Source organism: Balaenoptera ricei, chromosome 12 (genome assembly GCF_028023285.1).
Source record: "Balaenoptera ricei isolate mBalRic1 chromosome 12, mBalRic1.hap2, whole genome shotgun sequence".
Classification (NCBI taxonomy): Eukaryota; Metazoa; Chordata; class Mammalia; order Artiodactyla; family Balaenopteridae; genus Balaenoptera; species Balaenoptera ricei.
This window is the reverse complement of record NC_082650.1, coordinates 31,540,062-31,560,513: the sequence shown is the minus strand read 5'-3', so window position 1 is coordinate 31,560,513 and position 20,452 is coordinate 31,540,062. Positions and strand designations below refer to the sequence as shown.

Sequence of the window (20,452 nt, the reverse complement as noted above, 5' to 3'; positions counted from 1 at the left end):
GCATTTGTAAATTCAGGTATTTTAAGGTTGGATAGTCCTGAGTAGCGTAGGTAGTGGATAGCAGGGCTTTGAGGGAATTCTTGTCTGTTTCTACGTAGGAGACAAAGGTCGCTTCCCCCAACGCTTGACCCCATAGCCTCTCTGCTTGTCCATCCAGAAACACACAGGTCTGTCCTGACTGCACTCTCCCGCCTTTGAGAAGCCGCACTGGCCCGGCGGCCGCATCCTCCCTCTCCTACGCTCTATTTTGGGGCCCCATGATCTCATGCCCTCTGCAGACCACGCTCTGCAATTCCAGTCCAGCCCGCGCCCCGAGGCCACGCAGGGCGATTCCTGCAAGTGTTCTGCTGGTGGCCGGGGCTCGAGGCGGGGAAGGCTGGGGGGGCGGCGGGGGGGAGTTAAAGAAGCGCCCACGTAAAGGACCCAAAATAACCCACACGCAGAGCGCCCGCCATCAGACAGGAAGCCAAATAATCCAGGGCGTTGAGTTGCTTTCCCCTCATTCGTAGCGCCGGACTTCGGGCGCCGAGCCAAGGGTCTGGCGGCAAGGGGCGGGCGCGGCGGGCGGGACGGGGCGGGGCCGGGCCCGCGCGGAGCCTATTAAAGGCGCGGCGGGGGGGGTGGGAGCCGAGCGTCTAGGGCCACGATGGAGCGCGACGGCTGCATGGGGGGTGGGAGCCGCGGCGGCGAGGGCGGGCGCGGCCCCCGGGAGGGCCCGGCGGGGAACGGCCGAGAGCCGGGCCGCGGCTCTGCCGCCGAGGCGCCCGGGGAGCCGCAGGCGGCCTCGTCCCTGCTGGCCCCCATGGACCTGGGGGAGGAGCCGCTGGAGAAGGCGGCGCGCGCCCGCACGGCCAAGGACCCCAACACCTATAAAGTGCTCTCGCTGGTAGGTCCCGGCCGGCCCGGCGCGCGGGAGGGCGGGGAGGGCGGCACCCGCTCCTGCGCTCCGAGCGCGCGCCGTCAGCACCCGGGGCCCGGAGAGAGACAGCTTTTGTGCCGCTCCTCTTCGCCTTCTCGCTCTCCTCTGCGGGCTTTTATCAGTGCTCCTCACCGCCGAGCCTTCTCTTCCCCCCGGGGGAATAGTTCACTCTCACTTGTATTACTGATTCTCAGAAGGGCCTGTTTATGAAACCAGGCTGTTAAAAATCGAGATCTTTAGAAATCCCACCTCTTCCCGCCCCGCCCCGCAAGAGAGCACAAGCTTTTTCGTGGGGAAAAATGACCAGCCCGAAAATTGTTGGTCTTAGGAAGGACCGACAAGGTGTTTTTTCTGCTTTTTTTTTTAATTTTATTTTTTAATTTAAAGTTTTACCTCTTTTGGGGGAATCTGGGTGCAGTATTGATGACTTTCCTTGCATTAACCGATTCCACTTGAGAAGATTTAACAGAGCTCTTTAAGTTGTATCAGGAACTCTAGAAAATACTTTTTCTCTTGGCTCTGTTTAGGAATTTCCATGCAGCTGTTCAGAAATTCCGTCAATATTCATGTTACGTGAATGTGAAGAAAAGTTAATGATTCTTTGTCTACTCTTTCAATCATAGGTTACACGGTTTTGGTTGCTAACAGAAGTACTCACTCTCCCTCTGCTATTTTGTCGTGACAGTTGCAGGATCCACAGTCAATTTTATGAAATGTGGGGTGGCTTTTCATTCTACGTGTATGGTAGGAAGTGCTGGGCTGAGAGTCAGAAGCCTGGGTTCTTGCTTTCATGGCCGTTATTAATTGCTGGGGCCTCCTGTAACTCTCCCCAAACCTCAATTTCTTCTATGTTAAAATGAGGACAACATCACTTCTATGTGCATCAGATAAGATTATTGTGAGGGTCACTGTGCAACACTGTATGTGGGGGAGTAAATTTGAAAACTACAAGGAGATATAATCATTTTATTGTATTATATGGAAGTGACAGTTCTATGTTTAGTGTACCTTAAAGCATATAATCACTTACATATTATGATTAAACAATGAGGTGTAGAGGATATCTTTTCTGATTTTTGAAATCTTTCCTTTCATAAGCATTTCCATTTTCACTATGTCTTGGGTATCGTGGAGATGATACAGTGCTCTGAGGAACCAACATTCCTAGACTAAAGAGATGGTGTCATATAATTAGTACTTAAAAATAAGCCTAAGATTCAAAGGGTAAGTGTCCCAAAACACATACTGTTTGTATCTCAAGATACATTTCTGCATCATATATCACTGTTTAAGAACACCTGACATTGATGAGAACTTAGTTTTAGTCTTTTGAGTCACCTTTTTTGTTTTTGTCAATGGAAGACCTTAGCTTTTGCAACACTATCACTTAACTTAGTATCAGTACTTTTCAGTGTTTGGCAGGCATTCAATAATTGTACGTCGAATCTGTATGTAACTCCCGTGTGAAATCACTTCTACATGCCAATCTACAGTCTTGAAAGTTTGGTAAATTGCCAGTTGCTAAATTCCATTTTAAAATCTTTCCTATTCATTTACTTATAAATCCACAATAGGTATCAGCAGAGATCTGCCTTTGCAACATGCATTTCAGTCTTTGACACCTGCAGTCATCTGGTCCAAAAGCATTTCTTTATGCTCTGATGATGCAACTCTGGGCTTTGACGTGGAAGTGTCTTTAGTACTTTTACAAGTAGGACAATCATGAATATTTTTTATGCCATTAGGAGGAGTCTCTTGCTGTAACACACGTTGAACTGGACAGAATTCTTACTTCATGACTTTTGATGAAATACAGTGGACCATTAATGTACACCAAAACTCACTGCTGTGTTTTTGAAACTCTTAATTAATGGTTTCAGGTGAAAGTGAAACCTCTTACCCGTTCTTCTTTCCCTTCCCTACTTCAATACCCTTCTTCCCTCTAGACTTTCCCAAATGATGCACTGCTAAAGGGAAAAGTCTCCAAGAGGAGCTTGACAGTTGTCATCAAAGAGCTCTGGGACATGTCTTCCAGAGAGAAGCTGCAATTATGGGATTCCTTTTTCAGGTGAAACATCAGCACGCTTTTCATAAACCTGAAGAAATGGGTTGACTAGTTGCATCTGGGATTGGGATTACAAGAGCCCAACCACTGAGGTGGTCCTCAGCCACACGGTTGTTATCTAGTAGGATAAACACAAGAATTGCCTTCTGGAGAGCTAAGCAGTGGTGACTGTTGCATTTTTCTGAAAGTGTTTCAGATAAACTTAAATGCCGGAGGTATGTGAGAGTAGATGCAGAAGGGACGATCCCGCCCTACCTTGGCTTCTCCCCATTTGATCCCTAGGAAGACCACAGGCTCTGCTCTGGAGGCTTTGGCCCTGGGCTCTGGAAGTACTCATGCCTAGGCACTGAGCCAGACTGTGGAAAACCCCAGAAGGGCAAATAAGTACATGCTTCAGTAGATATGTTAGATCTGGATGCCTTTACTGGTTCCAAGTTAAGTTTTGAACTGAAATGTCAGCTTCCACTGAGGTTGGCCACGGACATTTATTTGAAATAACTTTCCTGTTCCCTGGCAGGTATTTTCAACCACGTTGCAGTACACTTCTCCACTGTACAGTAAGCTCTTACACGGCATAATTTTGTGTTTGTGACCTTCTGCTGTCCTTATGAATACATATACCTGTGTGTGTGTTCATAAGGGGCCTTGTGTGTGGGTGGCTGTGAGTGAAGACAACTTTCACCTTTTGATGAAAGAGTTCTTTGTAAGTGGCAGAAGTTGCCCTTGTTTATCAGACATTTGAGTGTGAAAGTTATGAATTCTGTTAGCTTTTCTCTCCCTCTTGCATCATATCATCTTATTTCTAGAATACAGCGTGGAGAATATTCAAGATAGTCCTCTGCTCTTAATCTGACTCAGAATTGACATTGCTTTTTGGTTTGTAAAATTTTATATCTGTCCAGCTATAGTGGAGCATTTTATTTCAAAAATGACCAGAACATCTTAGGGGCCAGAGACATCTCCTGTTTTCCCCTTATGGTGTTTGTTGCACGTGTTCTAATAACATGTACCCAAGGTCTCTAGGAACCCAGCAACACTGTTGTGTTTACTTCTGGGCCTAAGATGGTACCTCACACTCAGTGTCAGCTTTTGGTCGAACGAATGAAGTGCACTTTTACTTAGACTGAGTAACACTTTGACTTGGAAAAGGGAAAGATGGGAAGACTAAATACACAACCACATACCCATATGGCCAGCTGAAAGTCAGGAATCCAAATATAGGTGCATTAATAGAGATGACATTGGGTATCAATTCAGGGATAAGATCAAACTGGAATATCATTTGTTTAGCACATAGGGAGATGGAAGAGGCAGTGAATGAGTGATAAAAGTTCCCAACTAAGGCCAGCATACCGAAGAGGCCAGCAGGGCCTCCATGATAACTTGAATTCAGAATCAAGATCTAGCTACTGGGCACGCCCTCAGAAAGAAACAAGGCAGGTGCAGCCGTTTGGCAGGTACAAATAAGGCCATCCTTCAGGTACAAATGGGTCTCCCTGCTTATACCAAGGCATCTTCTGTTTTGGTGACTTTGCTGTCACACCCCAAATTCTTTGGAAGTCTTTGTGGCTCTTGTAGGGAACTGTTTTCTTCAGCATTGCTTTCTGTGACTTCCTTTCTTCTGCTTTGAGTCATATTCTGGTCTTTCTCTCTCTCACCATTTATATTTCAGCTGTTTCTACTTCATGCAGCCTCTTAGGAATACACAGGCACCCTTTCAACCCTTTTTTTTTTCCATTCTATTCCACTTTTTCAGTTACCTCTGGGCACTCAGTTTTGCCGTCTCCTGCCCCGTCATATCTTAATCATGACTGTGAATCATGACTCTCGCTAGAGCCATGTTGAGAGACCTTATGCATTTTGTATAACAAAGATCTGGGGACCATTAACCTTTTTAGAATACTTATAGGAATTTTTTGTCGGCTTCTTATCTTCCTCCAGGCCACTCTTTTTCTCAGATATCAGTATTAAAGGCAAATGAAAATAGTTTTAAATTCAGTTTTGTTTTTGAGTTTGATAAATTCCATTGCAAAATATCTGCATTACTTTTAAGACATAGCAAATGTATTTCATCTATATTATGGACATTTTAGACAAGCCAAAGAACTTAATCATGATTCATAACTTTTTGGGAAGGTAGGTAGGGGGAAAGGCACTTCAAGTTTCAAACAACATAGGAACAAAAACCTTTTGGAATACAACTTGTAATTAGAGATCTGCCTATGGTTAAAATAAACATGCCTCCATCAACCATGAAATATCCCCCAAACAACAAAAATAAACAAGAAACCTTTTAGCAGATGAGCCCAAGGCAGAACATAGATTACTCTTCTAAGTTCTGTGCAACAAAAACTGATATTCAGAGTGCTGACCCAATATGAAAACCCTTTGGCATCAAACAAGAGCTAAGTTTTGTATTTACCAAGGAGAGAAAGTATAATAATATATTTAAAAGGGCTTCTCAAAAGAATGACCAGAATGTTCAGCTAAATATTAACTGGAACATTCTGTTTCCTGAGTATTTTAATTGTATGAGGTTTGATTACAAGAATGAAGATATTATTGATAGTATTTTTCATTTTATCCTCCCACTTTTGGTTTTTAGAATAACGTTTGGTGGAAAAGTAGGCGGTAAAAGTTCAGATGATTATTACATAGCACTTTGCACTTTCAGAAGCATTTTCTCATATATTTTTAATTGATCCTTGGCATATCAGCAACTCTGAAATAGGAAAGTATGGTGACAGTCAATCCTACTTTACAGATAAGGAAACTGAGGCTCGCAGAGGTGTTTCTTAAACATTAGGTTGCATAGGAACCAGCTGGGAACTGTTAAAGACCATAGGTTCCAGGGCTCCAATCCCAGAGACTGTGATTTAGAAGATCTGAAATTATTATGGACTGAAGGTTTGTGTCCCTCCCAAATTCATATGTTGAAGTCCCAACCCACCAATGTGATGATATATGGAAGTGGGGCCTTTCAGAGGTAATTAGATTTAGATGAGGTCATGAGGATGGAACTCTCATGATGGGATTTGTGGCCTTATAAAAAGGGGAAGAGAGAGAGGAGATCTGAGCACACGCACCCACCCATAGAGGAAAGACCATGTGAAGACATAGTGAGAAGGCAACCATCTGCCAGCCAGGGAAAGAGCCCTCACCTGATGAAGCAAATTGGTCAATTGCTTCATCTTGGACTTCTGAGCCTCTAGAACTGTGAGAAATAAATTTCTGTTATTTAAGCCACCCAGTCTATGGCGTTTTGTTATAGCAACTTGAGCAGACTAAGATAGGAATGGATCTAAAGAATCTGTATTTTTTAAACAAGTACCTCAAGTTGTTCAGATGTAGTTGGTTCAGTTATTCCACTTCTAGAAACAGTGGGTTAAATTTATAGACATAAGTCACATCACGTGTAAGTAGTGGACTATGATAACTGAAAGGACTTTTGTTCTTTCTTTTTTTAAAATTAATTAATTAATTAATTTATTTTTGGCTGTGTTGGGTCTTCGTTTCTGTGCGACGGCTTTCTCTAGTTGTGGCGAGCGGGGGCCACTCTTCATCGCGGTGCGTGGGCCTCTCTTGTTGCGGAGCACAGGCTCCAGATGCGCAGGCTCAGTAGTTGTGGCTCACGGGCCCAGTTGCTCCGCGGCATGTGGGATCCTCCCAGACCAGGGCTCGAACCCGTGTCCCCTGCATTGGCAGGCAGATTCTCAACCACTGCGCCACCAGGGAAGCCCAACTGAAAGGACTTTTAACTACAGATTTTTATTCTGGACTAATGGCGAAACCCCCCACCCCCACCCCCATTTATTTCCCTTTTATCAGTGTGAAGTCAATAATCATGTTATTGTGAGCTTCCAATGTATACAGATTTGGGGGAAAGTGACTTTCTTCTTAATCTGAGTTTCCTTCTTAATATATCTTTAGATGTACTACAACAGGAAAATAGAGTCATGATAGTCGTTTTGGAGTGAGTGAATTTTCGCACGCATATCTCATTTGTGGGTCAATCATTTTCTCACCATACCTTAGGACTTTACACATATTTAGGTGGCAAATATCCTATCACTGATGTGGTTTGAGACCCTTAAAGATCACTCTATCTTGGTTTTCAGGGAATAGTCCTGAGAAAGTATTGGGCTGGCCAAAAAGTTCGTTTGGTTAATGAATCTGTTGTTCAATAAAGTTCTTGGTGAAAATGAAAAATGTCTTTTATGTTTACTTAAAACCGAAGGAACTTTTTGGCCAGCCCAATAGTTTATTCCTAGAGCTGATTTCTTTCCCTTGATAAGTTTTTTGGCATTAGCAAGCATCTGGAGCCTTTGGTCTCTCATGGAGAGAGAGAACTGAAAAACTCAACAGATTTTTTATGATGCTATTATACAATAAAATAAATTTAGCTATTATTATGTGATTTTTTTTTTCCAAATAGAGTTTCATATTACTCCAGAGTACCTGTAAGTGATTTTGGATAAATATGTTTAGAAGCAAAAGGTAAGACAGGTAGAACAAAGCTTCAGCCAGAGTATTTCAAGCAACAGTTCTAAAAGTGTGGTCTGTAAATCCCTGAGGGGTCCCTAAGAGCCTTTCAAGGGGACTGTGAAGTCTAAACCATTTGAACATTAATAGACATTTTTCACCCTTCTCACTGTGCTGCCGTTTACACTGCCGGAAAACTGCTTGCCCCTCAGCAGGAATCAGGGCAGTGGCACCAACTGTACAAGTCCTCATGCATCTGCAGTTAAAACCAAAAAAGCCAGTTTCACTTAATGAAGCAGTAAAAATGTCCTCAATGAAGCAGATTTTATTAAATTTGAACCTAAATTACCTTCCTTTTTAATATTCTGTGCGACAACATTGGAGTCTGCCTTTAGCACGTCTGCTGCAGCCTGAAGTACTGTTGTTTTCTGGAGGGAAAGCAGTTGAGCTGCTGTTTGAGTTGTGAGCTGAACTAGCTGCCTTTTTCATGGAACACCATTTTTATTGGAAAGAGCAGCTGACAAACCAGTGATTCAGACTTGGGTATTTGGCACATACTTTCGCAAAAATGAAAAGCGTTAGCTTGTCACTTCCAGGAAAACAAAATGAGATACGTGCTGCCTGTCATAAAACTCGATCTTTTAGGTAAAAATTGAAATTTTGGAGAACTTGTTTCTGCCGCTGTAAGCTCGACAGCGTCCCAATCCTTAAAGATTTTTCTGATGAAATAGATGAGATAGTAAGGAATGTGATTTTTTTCATCTGGTACAATGACATGTGTCAACATTTGAAAGAAATACGTAGCTCAGTGAACCAATATTTTCCAAAGGACCAATGGATGATTTACAAAATTATGCATGGGTGTAAGTTCCAATCAAACTGCAAGATAGACTAATGAATTTTAATATAATGGTATGAAAAGTTCATTAATATTGTTTCAAGTTTCATGTTGCATTTCACCTTTAAGAAATTATAACTAAGAATTTTAGTCTAGTTTTAAATAAGAATGTACACAATTATCTGAAAAGGCTTCTTAGGGTCCTCAGTAATTTTTAAGAGTATAAAGGGATTCTGAAACCAACAGTTTTGAGAATATCTGCTTTAAGGAAAGGTGTGTTCATTCAATACTATTTTTAGTACTGGGAAGAGAGGGAAAGGAAATTAAGGCATATAAAAAGAATCAGCTATTTACAACAGTTGTTGTGTCTTATTTAGGTAAGGTCCTTTATGAATTTCAAAATACTTTTACATCTACCACCTGGTTTGGTCCAAACCACAGCTCTGCCATTATCTCCATGTTAGAGATGAAAAAATCATGCTCAGAGAAATTAAGGGGGCTTTCCAAGATCACAAAACTAGTATAATAATTCTCTTAATCTCATTGCTGTAACTTATTGAGAAATGAAGTCAGACAGAATTGGATTTAAATCCTGGTACTGTTATTAGCTGTTTTTGAAGGTAGGCAAATAACTTAAATTTCCTGAATATCAGCTTCTACAACCATAAGATAAGCTTGATAAAACCCTGTTAGGTGTTGTTAGGAGAATTAAATTAGATAAAGTATACAAAGTGGCACATAGTGTGCCCTGAATAAGTGGTCATTTTTCTTGTTATTTTTGATAAGCTTCAGTGTTACTGAATTTAAAAATTTTTCCTTATTCAGAAGACACTTTACATCTTTGCTACCCAAAGTGTGGTCTGTAGACTAGCATATCAGCATCATCTCCTTGGAACTTTTACAGAATGCAGACTCTTGGGCCCCACCCCAGACCTACCATACCAGAATCTATATTTTCACAATCCCCAGGGATCTGTCTGCACACTGAACTTTGAGGAACAGCACTCCATAGGGCTATGACGAGGCACAGAAGGCGCCCCAACCTGGATTTCTTTAGCTGGGGGTTCCAATCAGCCCTTCTCCTGCCATTGACTTCATACATGTTGCTATGATTTAAAAAAAAATTACTGAATGTTCCTTAATGACCTCAACTGTGTTAGCGTTGGGTGGAAGTGGTGCTGCTGCTGGTTGCATTTGCCCCTTTCCTTCCTTGAAAGTAAGAGGCACATTGATTAAAGTAGCCCCACCGCTTTTGTCGCGTCTACAGGACATTTCATACACAGTCTGTTTCTTTAATTGCCTTTCCTTACCCTGCCTTGGCTTGTCCTTTAATTGCTCTTTATTGCTGTCCGCTGTGCCAGTCTTCTGCCTTTGCTGTGATCTGATAACACTCCAATGTTCTTTCCAGTTCAACCATCCATCTATCAGAATATCAAGTAGATTTCACTTTACATTGCTCCATCAATAGAACTCTTCAATTCAAAGTTTCCACTTCAGTACATTCTCAACAATCTACAATATACTTGACATAATACCAAAACAAAGGAGTCTTAGACCAGGGCTTTTTCAGGTGGTGTTGAGGGATTGAGTCAGCTTTGATGTCTTTGGCACAGAGTTTACTCCATGATACTTCATCGTCCAAACGCATTGGCTTCCTATAAAGTGCCACCCAGCACCATTTAGATTAGAAACTTCCAGACCAGGAGAAATAGGTGAATGAAGTATATTCAGGTGGGAAGGGTGTGGGTTAGGAGCACTGTGAATAGACTGTTGATCTTATCTCTTTTTGGATTAACCAGAGAAATAGTACAAAACAACTCTGCTTGTACAGTATTTAAATACCTTACTGATCAGCTCACAGGAAGTGAATGTGAAGAATGTTGACATAGGAAAGTATTTTTTTGCCTTTGTCATTTCTTGGAAACTTTCAAAGAAAAAGAGAACATTGATTTTTCTGGGAAGCTTCAAAGATCTTGAGAGACGGGTCATGTGAAGGGTCCTAAACCTGGATTCACAAGAATTATTTGCTGTGTGACCTTTGAGCAGTTGTTTCACTTTCTGTGACCATAATATGAGGGTTTTGGATTAGGTGGGTTTCTTCTAGGTTTTAAATCTTTGTATAGAGAGCTTATAATATTTTCCCCTTGTTATAAAGATACTACGTATTGCAAAAATTTCAGAAAGTATAAAAAAAGTATAAAGGAGAAAATAAAGATTGTGTACTTGTTATTATCTGTTATTAATATTTTGGTTTTTTCCCTCAGGACTTTTCTATGTGTATCACTTCTTTTTTTTTTTTTAACAAAAATGGGATCATGCTGCATATACTGTTCTATTTTCTTTTTTAACTTATATTTCCATTATGAAATTTTCCCATTGCTAGATGGCTATTTTTTTTTCTAATTTTTTATTTTTGGCTGTGTCGGATCTTAGTTGTGGCACGCAGGATCTTCGTTGATGCATGTGGGATCTTTCATTGCAGCGTGCGTGCTCTTCCTTGGGGTGCGCAGGCTTCTCTCTAGTTGTGGCGTGCAGGTTTTCTCTTCTCTATTTGTGGCGCATGGCTCCAGGGTGCGTGAGCTCTGTAGTTTGCGGCACGCAGGTTCTCTAGTTGAGACACACGGGCTCAGTATTTGTGGCACTCGAGCTTAGTTGCCCTGCGGCATGGGAGATCTTAGTTCCCCGACCAGGGATTGAACCCGCGTCCCCTGCATTGGAAGGCGGATTCTTTACCACTGGACCACCAGGGAAGTCCTGCTAGACAGCTTTTTAATGTACCTTTCATGAATGGGATTTTGAGACTTTTATCAACTTTAGTTCATTGGGTAATCTTTGAAAGCATCTCTACTCATACCTCAGACATAATCATTCCCCAAGAATTTAAATATTTTTTAGGACACAGTTTTTGTTTTATTCATCCCTCAACTCCATCTCCATTGCCTATGTCTCTTCTTATGGTTCGATTATTAGTTTTCCGAAAATAATTACTTCCTTGCACTTTGTTTCCACTCAGAATTTCTCAGAGACTGCCACAACACATGTGGGAAATTGTGTACTCCTAAATGCACTCTTCTTTTCAGCCTTATTTCTCATTACTCAAGTAACAGTGTTACCACTTGAGGGCTTAACACTTAACAGCTTCATCCATTCATAGCAGTCCTGCAGGCCTGGGACATAGATGTGTAGCCATTTATTAGTCCATATTTGTCAAGGACTCAGAGCAGACCCATCCCATAGTAAGTGCTGTGTGTTTGTTGAATTCCCATATGCCTCTGTTGAGTTTACTCTATGTCAGACCCTATGTTAAGCCCTTTATCTGCTTAATTGGCACAGCTGTGTGAGGCAGGAGGGAGCAAACGTGTTGGCTGGTGAGTGAGTCTGGTATGGAACCCACACCTCAGGGGGACTCTATGTCCCATATTTTATAGGGGACTTGCACATGTTATATGCATAACTTGGATTTAGAAGTTCAAAGGGTTCAGGTTATTTTTCAACTTCTGCTGTGGTGGTACTTTGCCAATTTAGAGGGTCAGAAAGGGTCTCAAGATGCCTATCTCACAACAAAAGTTCCAGCTGTGTTGAAACACGCCTTCCGTTACAGCTCAGATTTTTACTGTTCGCCAGATACACTTTACAGGGACCATTTCTTTTCTCTACCCCAGAAGTGCTCTTTCACCTCCTTTTTTCTCACCCAACACCAGGTACCCCCTGGGATCCAACTGAATTTATCCTCCCAAAGGAAACGCTCCTTTACTGCTCTTTGGCTTGTATCCCCTGTCCCTGGATCACTTAACCGCAGTTGCCACTTAATCATATAAAGGCCGTAGAGCTTAGTGGTTAAGGGCCAGACTGCTGGAGTTGAATCCTGTCTCTGCCCATAACTGTTGTGTGTCCTTGGGCAAGCCCCTTAACTTCTCTATGCCTCAGTCTCCTCACCTATAAAATGGAGATAATAATAGTAGCTACCTCACAGGTTTGTTTTGAGGGTTATATGAATTAATCTATATAAACTAATTAGAAAAGTGCCTGAAAGATAGTAGAGGCTAGATTAGGGGTTATTGTTATGATTATGGTTATGGTTAGTAACTTTTTCAACAAATATTTAGAGTTCCTATTGTGTGGGCAGTAATGGTTAAGAGGCTGGGGGCTAAATGGTGGTGAGGGGAGAGGAAAGACTTACTCCTTGTTCTCATGATCCATCCCCACAGGACTGGATGTTTATCAAAAAATCCTGCAAGAGTGTCTCTCACTGCAGCTGTGATTGGTGCTGCCTAGAAATTATATGCAGGGCTGTGAGAGAGGGTAGTGAGGGGGAGTTGGCTTAGTCAGAGAGGTCTAAGAAGGTGTCCAGGAGGAAGTGACAGGCGAGCAGAAGAGGATTCTGAGGGGAGACAACATACAAAGGGCCTGGGGTAGCAGGGAGCATGGTGTGACCCAGAATTGGGAGATGACCAGGTAGCTGGTAGGCAGAGAGATGTGTGATGGGTGATGAGGCAGGAAAGGTAGTCAGGGGCCAGGGCCAGGCAGGGCCTTGCAGACCATCTTAGGGCTTTTGGGTTTTGTTTTAAGAGCAACTGAAACTCACTGACATATTTTTCTGTTTGCTTGGTTTTGTTTCCACTTTTGTTCATAGTGACAAAGTCTCATTTACATTTTGGAAAGGTCATTTTAGCTTTAACGGCAAGAACAAATTAAAGAGAGCATGTTGGGTGTAGAAAGAGCACCGTCTTATTTTTTTACTTGGCTATTTCATAACTACTTTCTCTTTTCTACTAGATTTTTAAGTTTCACATGTGACTATGCAAATTAAAATTTGCATGAATTAAAGTTAAAAAGCATAAAAAGGAATTCAGTTCCTCATCATGCTGGCCACTTTTTAAGTGCTCAGCAGTGATGTGCTGGCACCACCCTGTAGGGCAGCACAGACAGAGGGAACATTTTATCATCTTAAAAACTTGAATTGAATCATGCCAAAGATGGTGATATCATAGGGTTTTTTACTTTTATGTTTTTTTCCAGCAAGTAATAATGAAAATGTGCATAAAACAAATGTTGTTTGTTGAAGAAACATTTGATAGAAGAAAAGAAGTTGCTTAAGGGAGTTAAGTTGTGAATGTTTTTACAAATATAATTTTAAGATTCCTTATCCAAATGAACGCATGTAATTTTGTTGACTTAAGCCTAAATATACACATTAAAAGGTGACACATTTCTAAAATTATGGTTCCCTCCTAAATTATAAACCCCTATATCCATTACCAGATTTTAAGTTCTGTCTTTAAGTTGCCACTGTAATTGTGATTGAGTGTAATTGTGATTGAGTACCTAACCACTGGGTCTTTAAAGAAAGTAAATGGTCATTTTAATCTCCCTGTTAATCCCATTCTCTGTCCTCAGGAAGAATACCAAAAATCCTCTGGAAGTTATCTTTTTGTTGTCTATTTCCACTGAGCTCATTTTTCGAGAATAAATGCAAGGTGCTGTAGTCATTATGTTCCAAAAATTATTTCAGAAAAAAACTAGAAATAAATCACATAAACTTAACTGAACGTGATGTTCTTTCTCTTTTTGTGTTTCTTCGTCTCTGACCTACCACCTGCATAGGCAGGAGACCTGCCTAGGCAAGGAAAACAATGTCGTTTAGACAAAGCCCATAGCCCTTTACCTCTTAGTCCGTCTGTTTCATCCTCCGCCTGAGGGTGGCAAGGGCTGTCCTGTACTGTTAATAAACTGGTTTCCTCTCTTTCCTGTCTTATGAGCTAACACAAAACTTAAAACATTTTTTCCTAAAATGACTTAATACTCCTTTTATTTACTGAGTCATGTCTTTCTTGCTTGTAGCTTCTAATGAAACAAACTGTTTTTAGGATTATTTTGGCAGTGCTTTTTTTTTCCCCTTGAGATCCAACTGAAGCAAGATGGAATTAAAATATGTTTTGCATCTAGGAGACTGAGAATTAAAAACAAGTAAACTCTCAGAATGAAAAGTTCTTTGCCTATATTTAATTTAGCTTCGTTTATGCCTTGGGCTATATGTATGTGTCTATCTGATGTCTGATCATTTGCTATACGGCCAATTAGAAAAATAAAAGTCCATACCTGGTAATTTAATCAAGAGAATTTAATATAAGAAACCAGTTACAAAGGTGTTGGAAGAGCTGAAAGCCAAACGGGATGGTATGGCAACGTGGCAACCCAGGGAATAGTACCAGAAAGAAGCTTGTACTACCTTGAGGGCAGGAAAGGCGAAGGGAAAAGCTGATGAAACCCAGAGCTGGCAGCCAGGACTTCGCTGTAGGAGCTGGGACCCTGGAGAGATGCAGCCCCTGCCAGGGGTCCTGTCTGAGGCTAGAACAGGGAAGATGTATTCTGACTTCTCCCGTCTTCCCACCCTCCGATCTTCTGTCAGTGTTTCCCATTGGCTTATCCTGCTCTGATGCTGGAGCCAGGGAGCCTGGGTAATATACTGATATTTACTAAGAGGTCATTTCTCTGAGATAGAAGCTCAGGAGAAAGGCAGTGTCAGAGTTTGGGTTTCTCAGGAAACTGACACTGAGATGGAGACTGGCATCCCAGGGGTTTTAACAGGTGTGCCCTCGAGATCAGCTCCTATGGAAGGAAAAGGACTGTGGGGAGGGTGAGGTGAGCTGTGAGGCGGTCTCTCAATGGAGGCCGCCGCCCACTCTGTGAGCTCTTCCTACTAGCGTGACCATTTAGAGCTGTCCAAGAGGGAGCTGGCTTTCCTGGGCAGGGGTGTGGCATTGGGCAAGTGCTCTCTTCAGCTGAGGCAGGCCCTGCCGGGTGGCACCCCCAGCAGCCAGGGGAGTAATTCCTTCCTTCCCGAAGGCAAATCCACGCAGCTTATCAGTCTCCACCACTGACGGCGGCAGATGTGAAAGCAGCGTCTGCACATTGTTTCTTTTTAAAAATCATATAGCACTGAAATATATAAAGCAGAGGTTCAGCTTTTTCACTTAACAATACCATGTATTGTTTAAATGGGTCCATATCCCAACCTATGGCTCTACCTAAATTTAAAAATATATATATTTTAAAGAATTTATTGATAAAATAAGAAATGCTTATGAAATAGTATTACATGCAAAAAAGAAACAAAATTATGTATAGAATAATTTCTTGATTAAAAAAATGTGTATAGAAAAAATTGTGTACATTTATGTGTGTGTGCATGCATTTTTTTTAAAAATTAAAAGAAAGTAGCCAACGTTTTTAAATAGTGGAAATTTTGTGGTGGAATAATATGGATTCACGCCTATTTCTTTTTTTCCTTCCCTTTTAAAATAAACTTTTTATTTATAGAATGGTTTTAGATTTACTGAAAAGTTGCAAAGCTAGTACAGAGAGTTTCGATATACCACACACCCAGTTTCCCTGTCACTAACATCTTATATTAGTATAGTACATTTGTCACAACTAATGAACCAATGTTGGTACAGCCTTATTAACTAACGTACACACTTTATTCATATTTCCTTAGTTTTTTCCTGATGTCCTTTTAGTTTGTTGTTCTGGTATCCAACCCAGGAATACCATGTTACATTTCGATGTCACGTCTCGTTAGGTTCCTCTTGGCTGAGTTTCTCAGACATTCTCAGACTTTCCTTGTTTTTGATGACCTGGACAGTTTTGAGGAGGACTGGTCATGTATATTTGTGGAATGTCTGATGTTTTCCTCAGGCTGAGATGGGTATCATGTGCTTTTGGGAGACAGACCGCAGAGGTAAAGTGTCATTCTTAACATACCATATCAAGAGTCTATGCTATTAATATGACTTAATCATCGATGATGTTAACTTTAATTACCTGGCTGAGGTAGTGTTTATCAGGCTTCTCCACCTCGAAGATATTCTCTTTTGTGCCTTTCCATTCTGTACTCTTTGGCAGGAAGTCACTGTGTTCAGCCCACACTTAAAGAGGAGAGAGTTCTGCTTCACCTTGAGAGTGGGGTATCTACACAGATTGTTTGGAATTCTCCTGTACTGGAGATTTGTCTACTCTTATTAATTTATTCAATCATATATTTATATCAGTATTAACTCATTGATATTTATTTTACACTTTGGATTATAACCTAATAATATGTTGTTCGTATTTTTGCTCAAATTATTCCAGCTTTGGCCATTGGGAGCTGGCTCCTGTGTCCCTTTGACATACCCCCATCATCGTGTATATGTGTTTAGCACTCCCTTACTTTCTGGTGCTAGAAGATGAGTCTGAAAGTCTGAAACATCATCACACATGGTTACAGTTTTTTGTCTTGTGATGAGAACTTTTAAGTTCTACTCTCTTAGCAACTTTCAAATATACACTACAGTATTAGTAAGTATAGTCACGATAGTGTATATTACATCTCCAGCACTTATCACTTATTTATTTTATAACTGGGAGTTTATACCTTTTGACGTACCCCATCATTGTGTGGGCGTGTGTGTGTGTCTGTATGTGAGTGTGTGTGTCTGTATGTGAGTGTATGTGTGCCTCCCCTTATTTTCTGGGATAGGACTTTTAGGCTCCTCTTGTCCTATTTTTTTTCCCCTAAATGTTTACTAACATTCTTGCTGCTATAAAACTAGTGAGTGTAACCAAAAGTCCACTTCTCCACCTGAAAATTAGAAGTGGACGTATGTAAACATATATGCCTAAACTTTCTGTGCATTTACCAAAGGGAGAAAAGTACACATCACACCACTCACATCCCTTTATCACTCTGTGGAATAGTTTTCAGACATTTCCCTTCGCTGTGAAGTGATGAAGAACCAGGTGGTTACCTCTGAATGAAGCTGGCCAGCTGTGCACTTTCCGCAGAATCAGCTGTTAGATTCCTTCATTTACCATTTTGCTGTGGGAATGGTTTAGGCATAAAGTCTGGGAGAAAGAAAAGCAAGCATGTTCTCTTATGTGGTCAGGAAGCCTTGTTGGTTAGTACTACCAGCTTGATAAATTCATCTCTGTTCAGCATCTGGTCATCAGCTCTGTAGACTCAAAAGCCCCTCGTGGTTTTTGATGGGTCAGGGATTCGGGAAAGGCTTGGCTGGGCAGGTGTGGCTCAGGGTCTGTCATGCAGTTGCAGTCAGTTGGTGGCTGGAGTTGCAATAGGGAATGGAGCACCTAGATGCTGGCCAGGCATCTCTCTCCCACTTCATGTAGTTTCAGGACTTCCCCACTGGTCTCTGTGCCTGGGATAGTCTGGGCTTACTCGCAACATGATGGCCTCAGAGTAGACTGCCAGCATGGGGACTGAAGGCTTTAAGAGTAAGTATTTCAGTGATGGATTTACATAATTTTAAAGTAATTGGATAGTATTTTATATTGTTTGGGTTTACCATAATCCATTATATTAACTCAATTGTTTATTAACAGAAATTTAGGTTATTTGCCTGTCTTTGCTATTACAAATAATGCTGCAATAAATAAATATCTCTGTGCATATCCTTATCTGCTTATGTGAACATTTCTATCAGATAAGTTAAGAGACTTGGAATTGCAGGAGTGGAGGATATGTACATTTTGAATTTAGATAGATTCATCTAAATGACCTTTGAGAAAGACACTTATGCTTCTATGAAGACAGTATGAACGTGCCTGTCTCTCCTTATATCCTTGCCAGCACTTGTAATTATCAATCTTTTTAACATTTGTCGATTTCATTGGGTAAAAATGGGACTCTTTGATTTATACTTCTTTGATTTTTAATGAAGGCCTATGACATATTTTTATTAGCTGTTTTATTTCCTGAAATATCTGGTTTATTACTTTTGGTATTTTAAAATTGTGAGTTATCTTTTTCTACTTAACTTTTATACACTCATAATCTATCATGGAAATTAACTTCTTGTCATATGTTGGAAAGTTTTACCTTAGTTTCTCCCACCCCGATTTTTCTTGTGGTAGGGGTTCTTTTTTTTTGGAATTTTTACAGAAATTCCTAATTTTTATGAAATCAAATATATCAGCTTTTCCATTATAATTTTTGGATTTTGTGCCATGCTTGTAAAGATATTTATCACCCTAAAAATATTTCCCTATATTTTCCTCTAGTGATTTCATGTTAAACCTTTAAATATTTATTTCAGATGTTATTTTGTTGTAAGGCAAGAGATAGAAATCCAGTTTACTATATACTTCCCTCAAGATCTCTTTTCTCAATAGATTGCTTTTCTTAAGAAGCTAAGGTAATTTTGAAGATTAGATAAAGAGAGGCCACAAAAATGTATTTTTCAATACTAACAGTCCTGTTGAAGACAGAAGACGGTTAAATAAGCCATCAGACTAAGAACAGTGTTGATATTTAATAATTCTGTGATCCCTTGTGGGCATTACCCAGTTGTGGATGTAAATGGAAATTCTAGGGGCAGGAGGCTATATCTGAGGAGTCACCCACCAGCTTTTTAAGAGGACCCTGCTTTGTGTTGAGGTGTTTGCTGTTACTGATCTTGTTGATTAGGTGCTTGCGTCTCAAGATTCAGTGAGGGTGTGGGAGTCATGGAAGGAAGCTTGCCATCAAAGCTGAATCTCTGGGAAAAAAAAAAAAAAGCTGAATCTCTGGACTTCTCTGGTGGCGCAGCAGTTGGGGGTCCGCCTGCCAGTGCAGGGGACACGGGTTCGATCCCTGGTCCGGGAGGATCTCACATGCTGCGGAGCAACTGGGCCCGTGCGCCACAACTGCTGAGCCCGTGTGCCTAGAGCCCACATGCTCTGCAGCGGGAGAAGCCACTGCAATGAGAAGCCCGCACACCGAAACAATGACCCAACACAGCCAAAAGTAAAAACAAACAAATAAATAAATTTATTTAAAAAAAAAAAAAGCTGAATCTCTGCTGAGACCATTACTTTAAACTACCAAATGGACTTTTATCCTTTGACCTTTAACTTCGGAGGGAAACGGTCTGTGAAAGCAGTCACTGCGATCTGGGAGAAGTGATTTGCTCACTCAAGCAGAAGTTATAAGTACTGGATTTTTTTCCTTTGAAAATGTTTGGTACTTTTGGAAACAAAAATAAATGATCATGTTTTTCTTTTTATTGTACCTGTATGAGATGATGAATGTTAACTGAGCCTGTTGTGGTAATCATTTCACTGTATATTTAAATCAAACCATCGTACTGTACGCCTGAAACTTATACGGTGATATATGTTAATTATTTCTTAATAAAACTGGGGGGAAAAAAATGAACACTATAGGAAAGGAGAATTACTGGCCTAGATAAATCAGTTCTCTGGAGGCCTTGCAGGGTCCCCAGGAAAAGTTCTGATATGGAGGATATGGCTCAGGTGAGGTTCTGACCTCCTTTCTGCTTCACCTGGGAAAGTAAGGCTTGCAGGCTAGTGTTTCAGGTACTTCTCATGACAGGCCTAATAGTTTATTCCAATGGCCTGGGTTCAACAAGAAATCTTAATACATGTATATATTGGGGGTAATATTCCTTAAGAGAGGAGGGTACAGGATGTGGGGTTAGGGGTGATCCAAATAAAGGTAAGGTCAAATGTCAGGGGAAAGTAGATTCATAGATATTTTAGATTTATTAGGGAGAATAGAAAATACCCAGTCTAACCCAATAAAGGGGCTATAGATAACGTGCTTTTCGCAATATCACAGAGCTCCAGAAGTAACTCACATCTTAATTTGGATATAAAGGCATGAGAGTTATTGGTCTCTTTGAGATTAGGGCTACAATTTTGCCATCCTTATATTTTTAATCGAAAATGGATAGAATTTTAATGATTTCCTTACAGTTTATGGTAAAGTTCTAACATTGTTTCTGTTTTCTTAAGCTAGAGTTCTAATTTGATATTTCATTTTTTTTTTTTTTTTTTTACACTCCAGCAATGTTTATCATAGCCAACACTTGGAAGCAACGGAAATGTCCATCAACAGAGTTGATATTTCATTTTAACCTGTTCTCCTAAAAAAATATTTTCCAATTATCATTACTAGCTCCCATGGGCTACTGATTTGAGCTTTCTTTGAGACTTTTCTTCAAATGCTTATTTTACCAGGATAATTCATTGAAAATTAGGGAAATGATGAAATGACTATTTGCTTGAATATTAAAAGTGCCAAAACCCTTCTCTGGACTATTATAGTTTAGACAAGACTCTCATAGTTTTATCTGCCTGAGAACCGGTT

General features: G+C 40.7%; 1 protein-coding gene across 2 annotated transcripts in view; it reads left to right on the top strand.

The window, feature by feature from the left end:
- The first annotated feature begins 646 nt into the window (after positions 1-646).
- ENPP1 (ectonucleotide pyrophosphatase/phosphodiesterase 1) overlaps positions 647-20,452 on the top strand; it is a 67,725-nt gene continuing 47,919 nt past the window's right edge. The window contains exon 1 of one of the 2 annotated variants that reach the window (XM_059941195.1): positions 647-886. In XM_059941195.1, the coding sequence (XP_059797178.1) occupies positions 647-886 (240 nt within the window). The remainder of the gene's footprint in view (positions 887-20,452) is intronic. The other variant, XM_059941196.1, reaches the window with a different exon arrangement.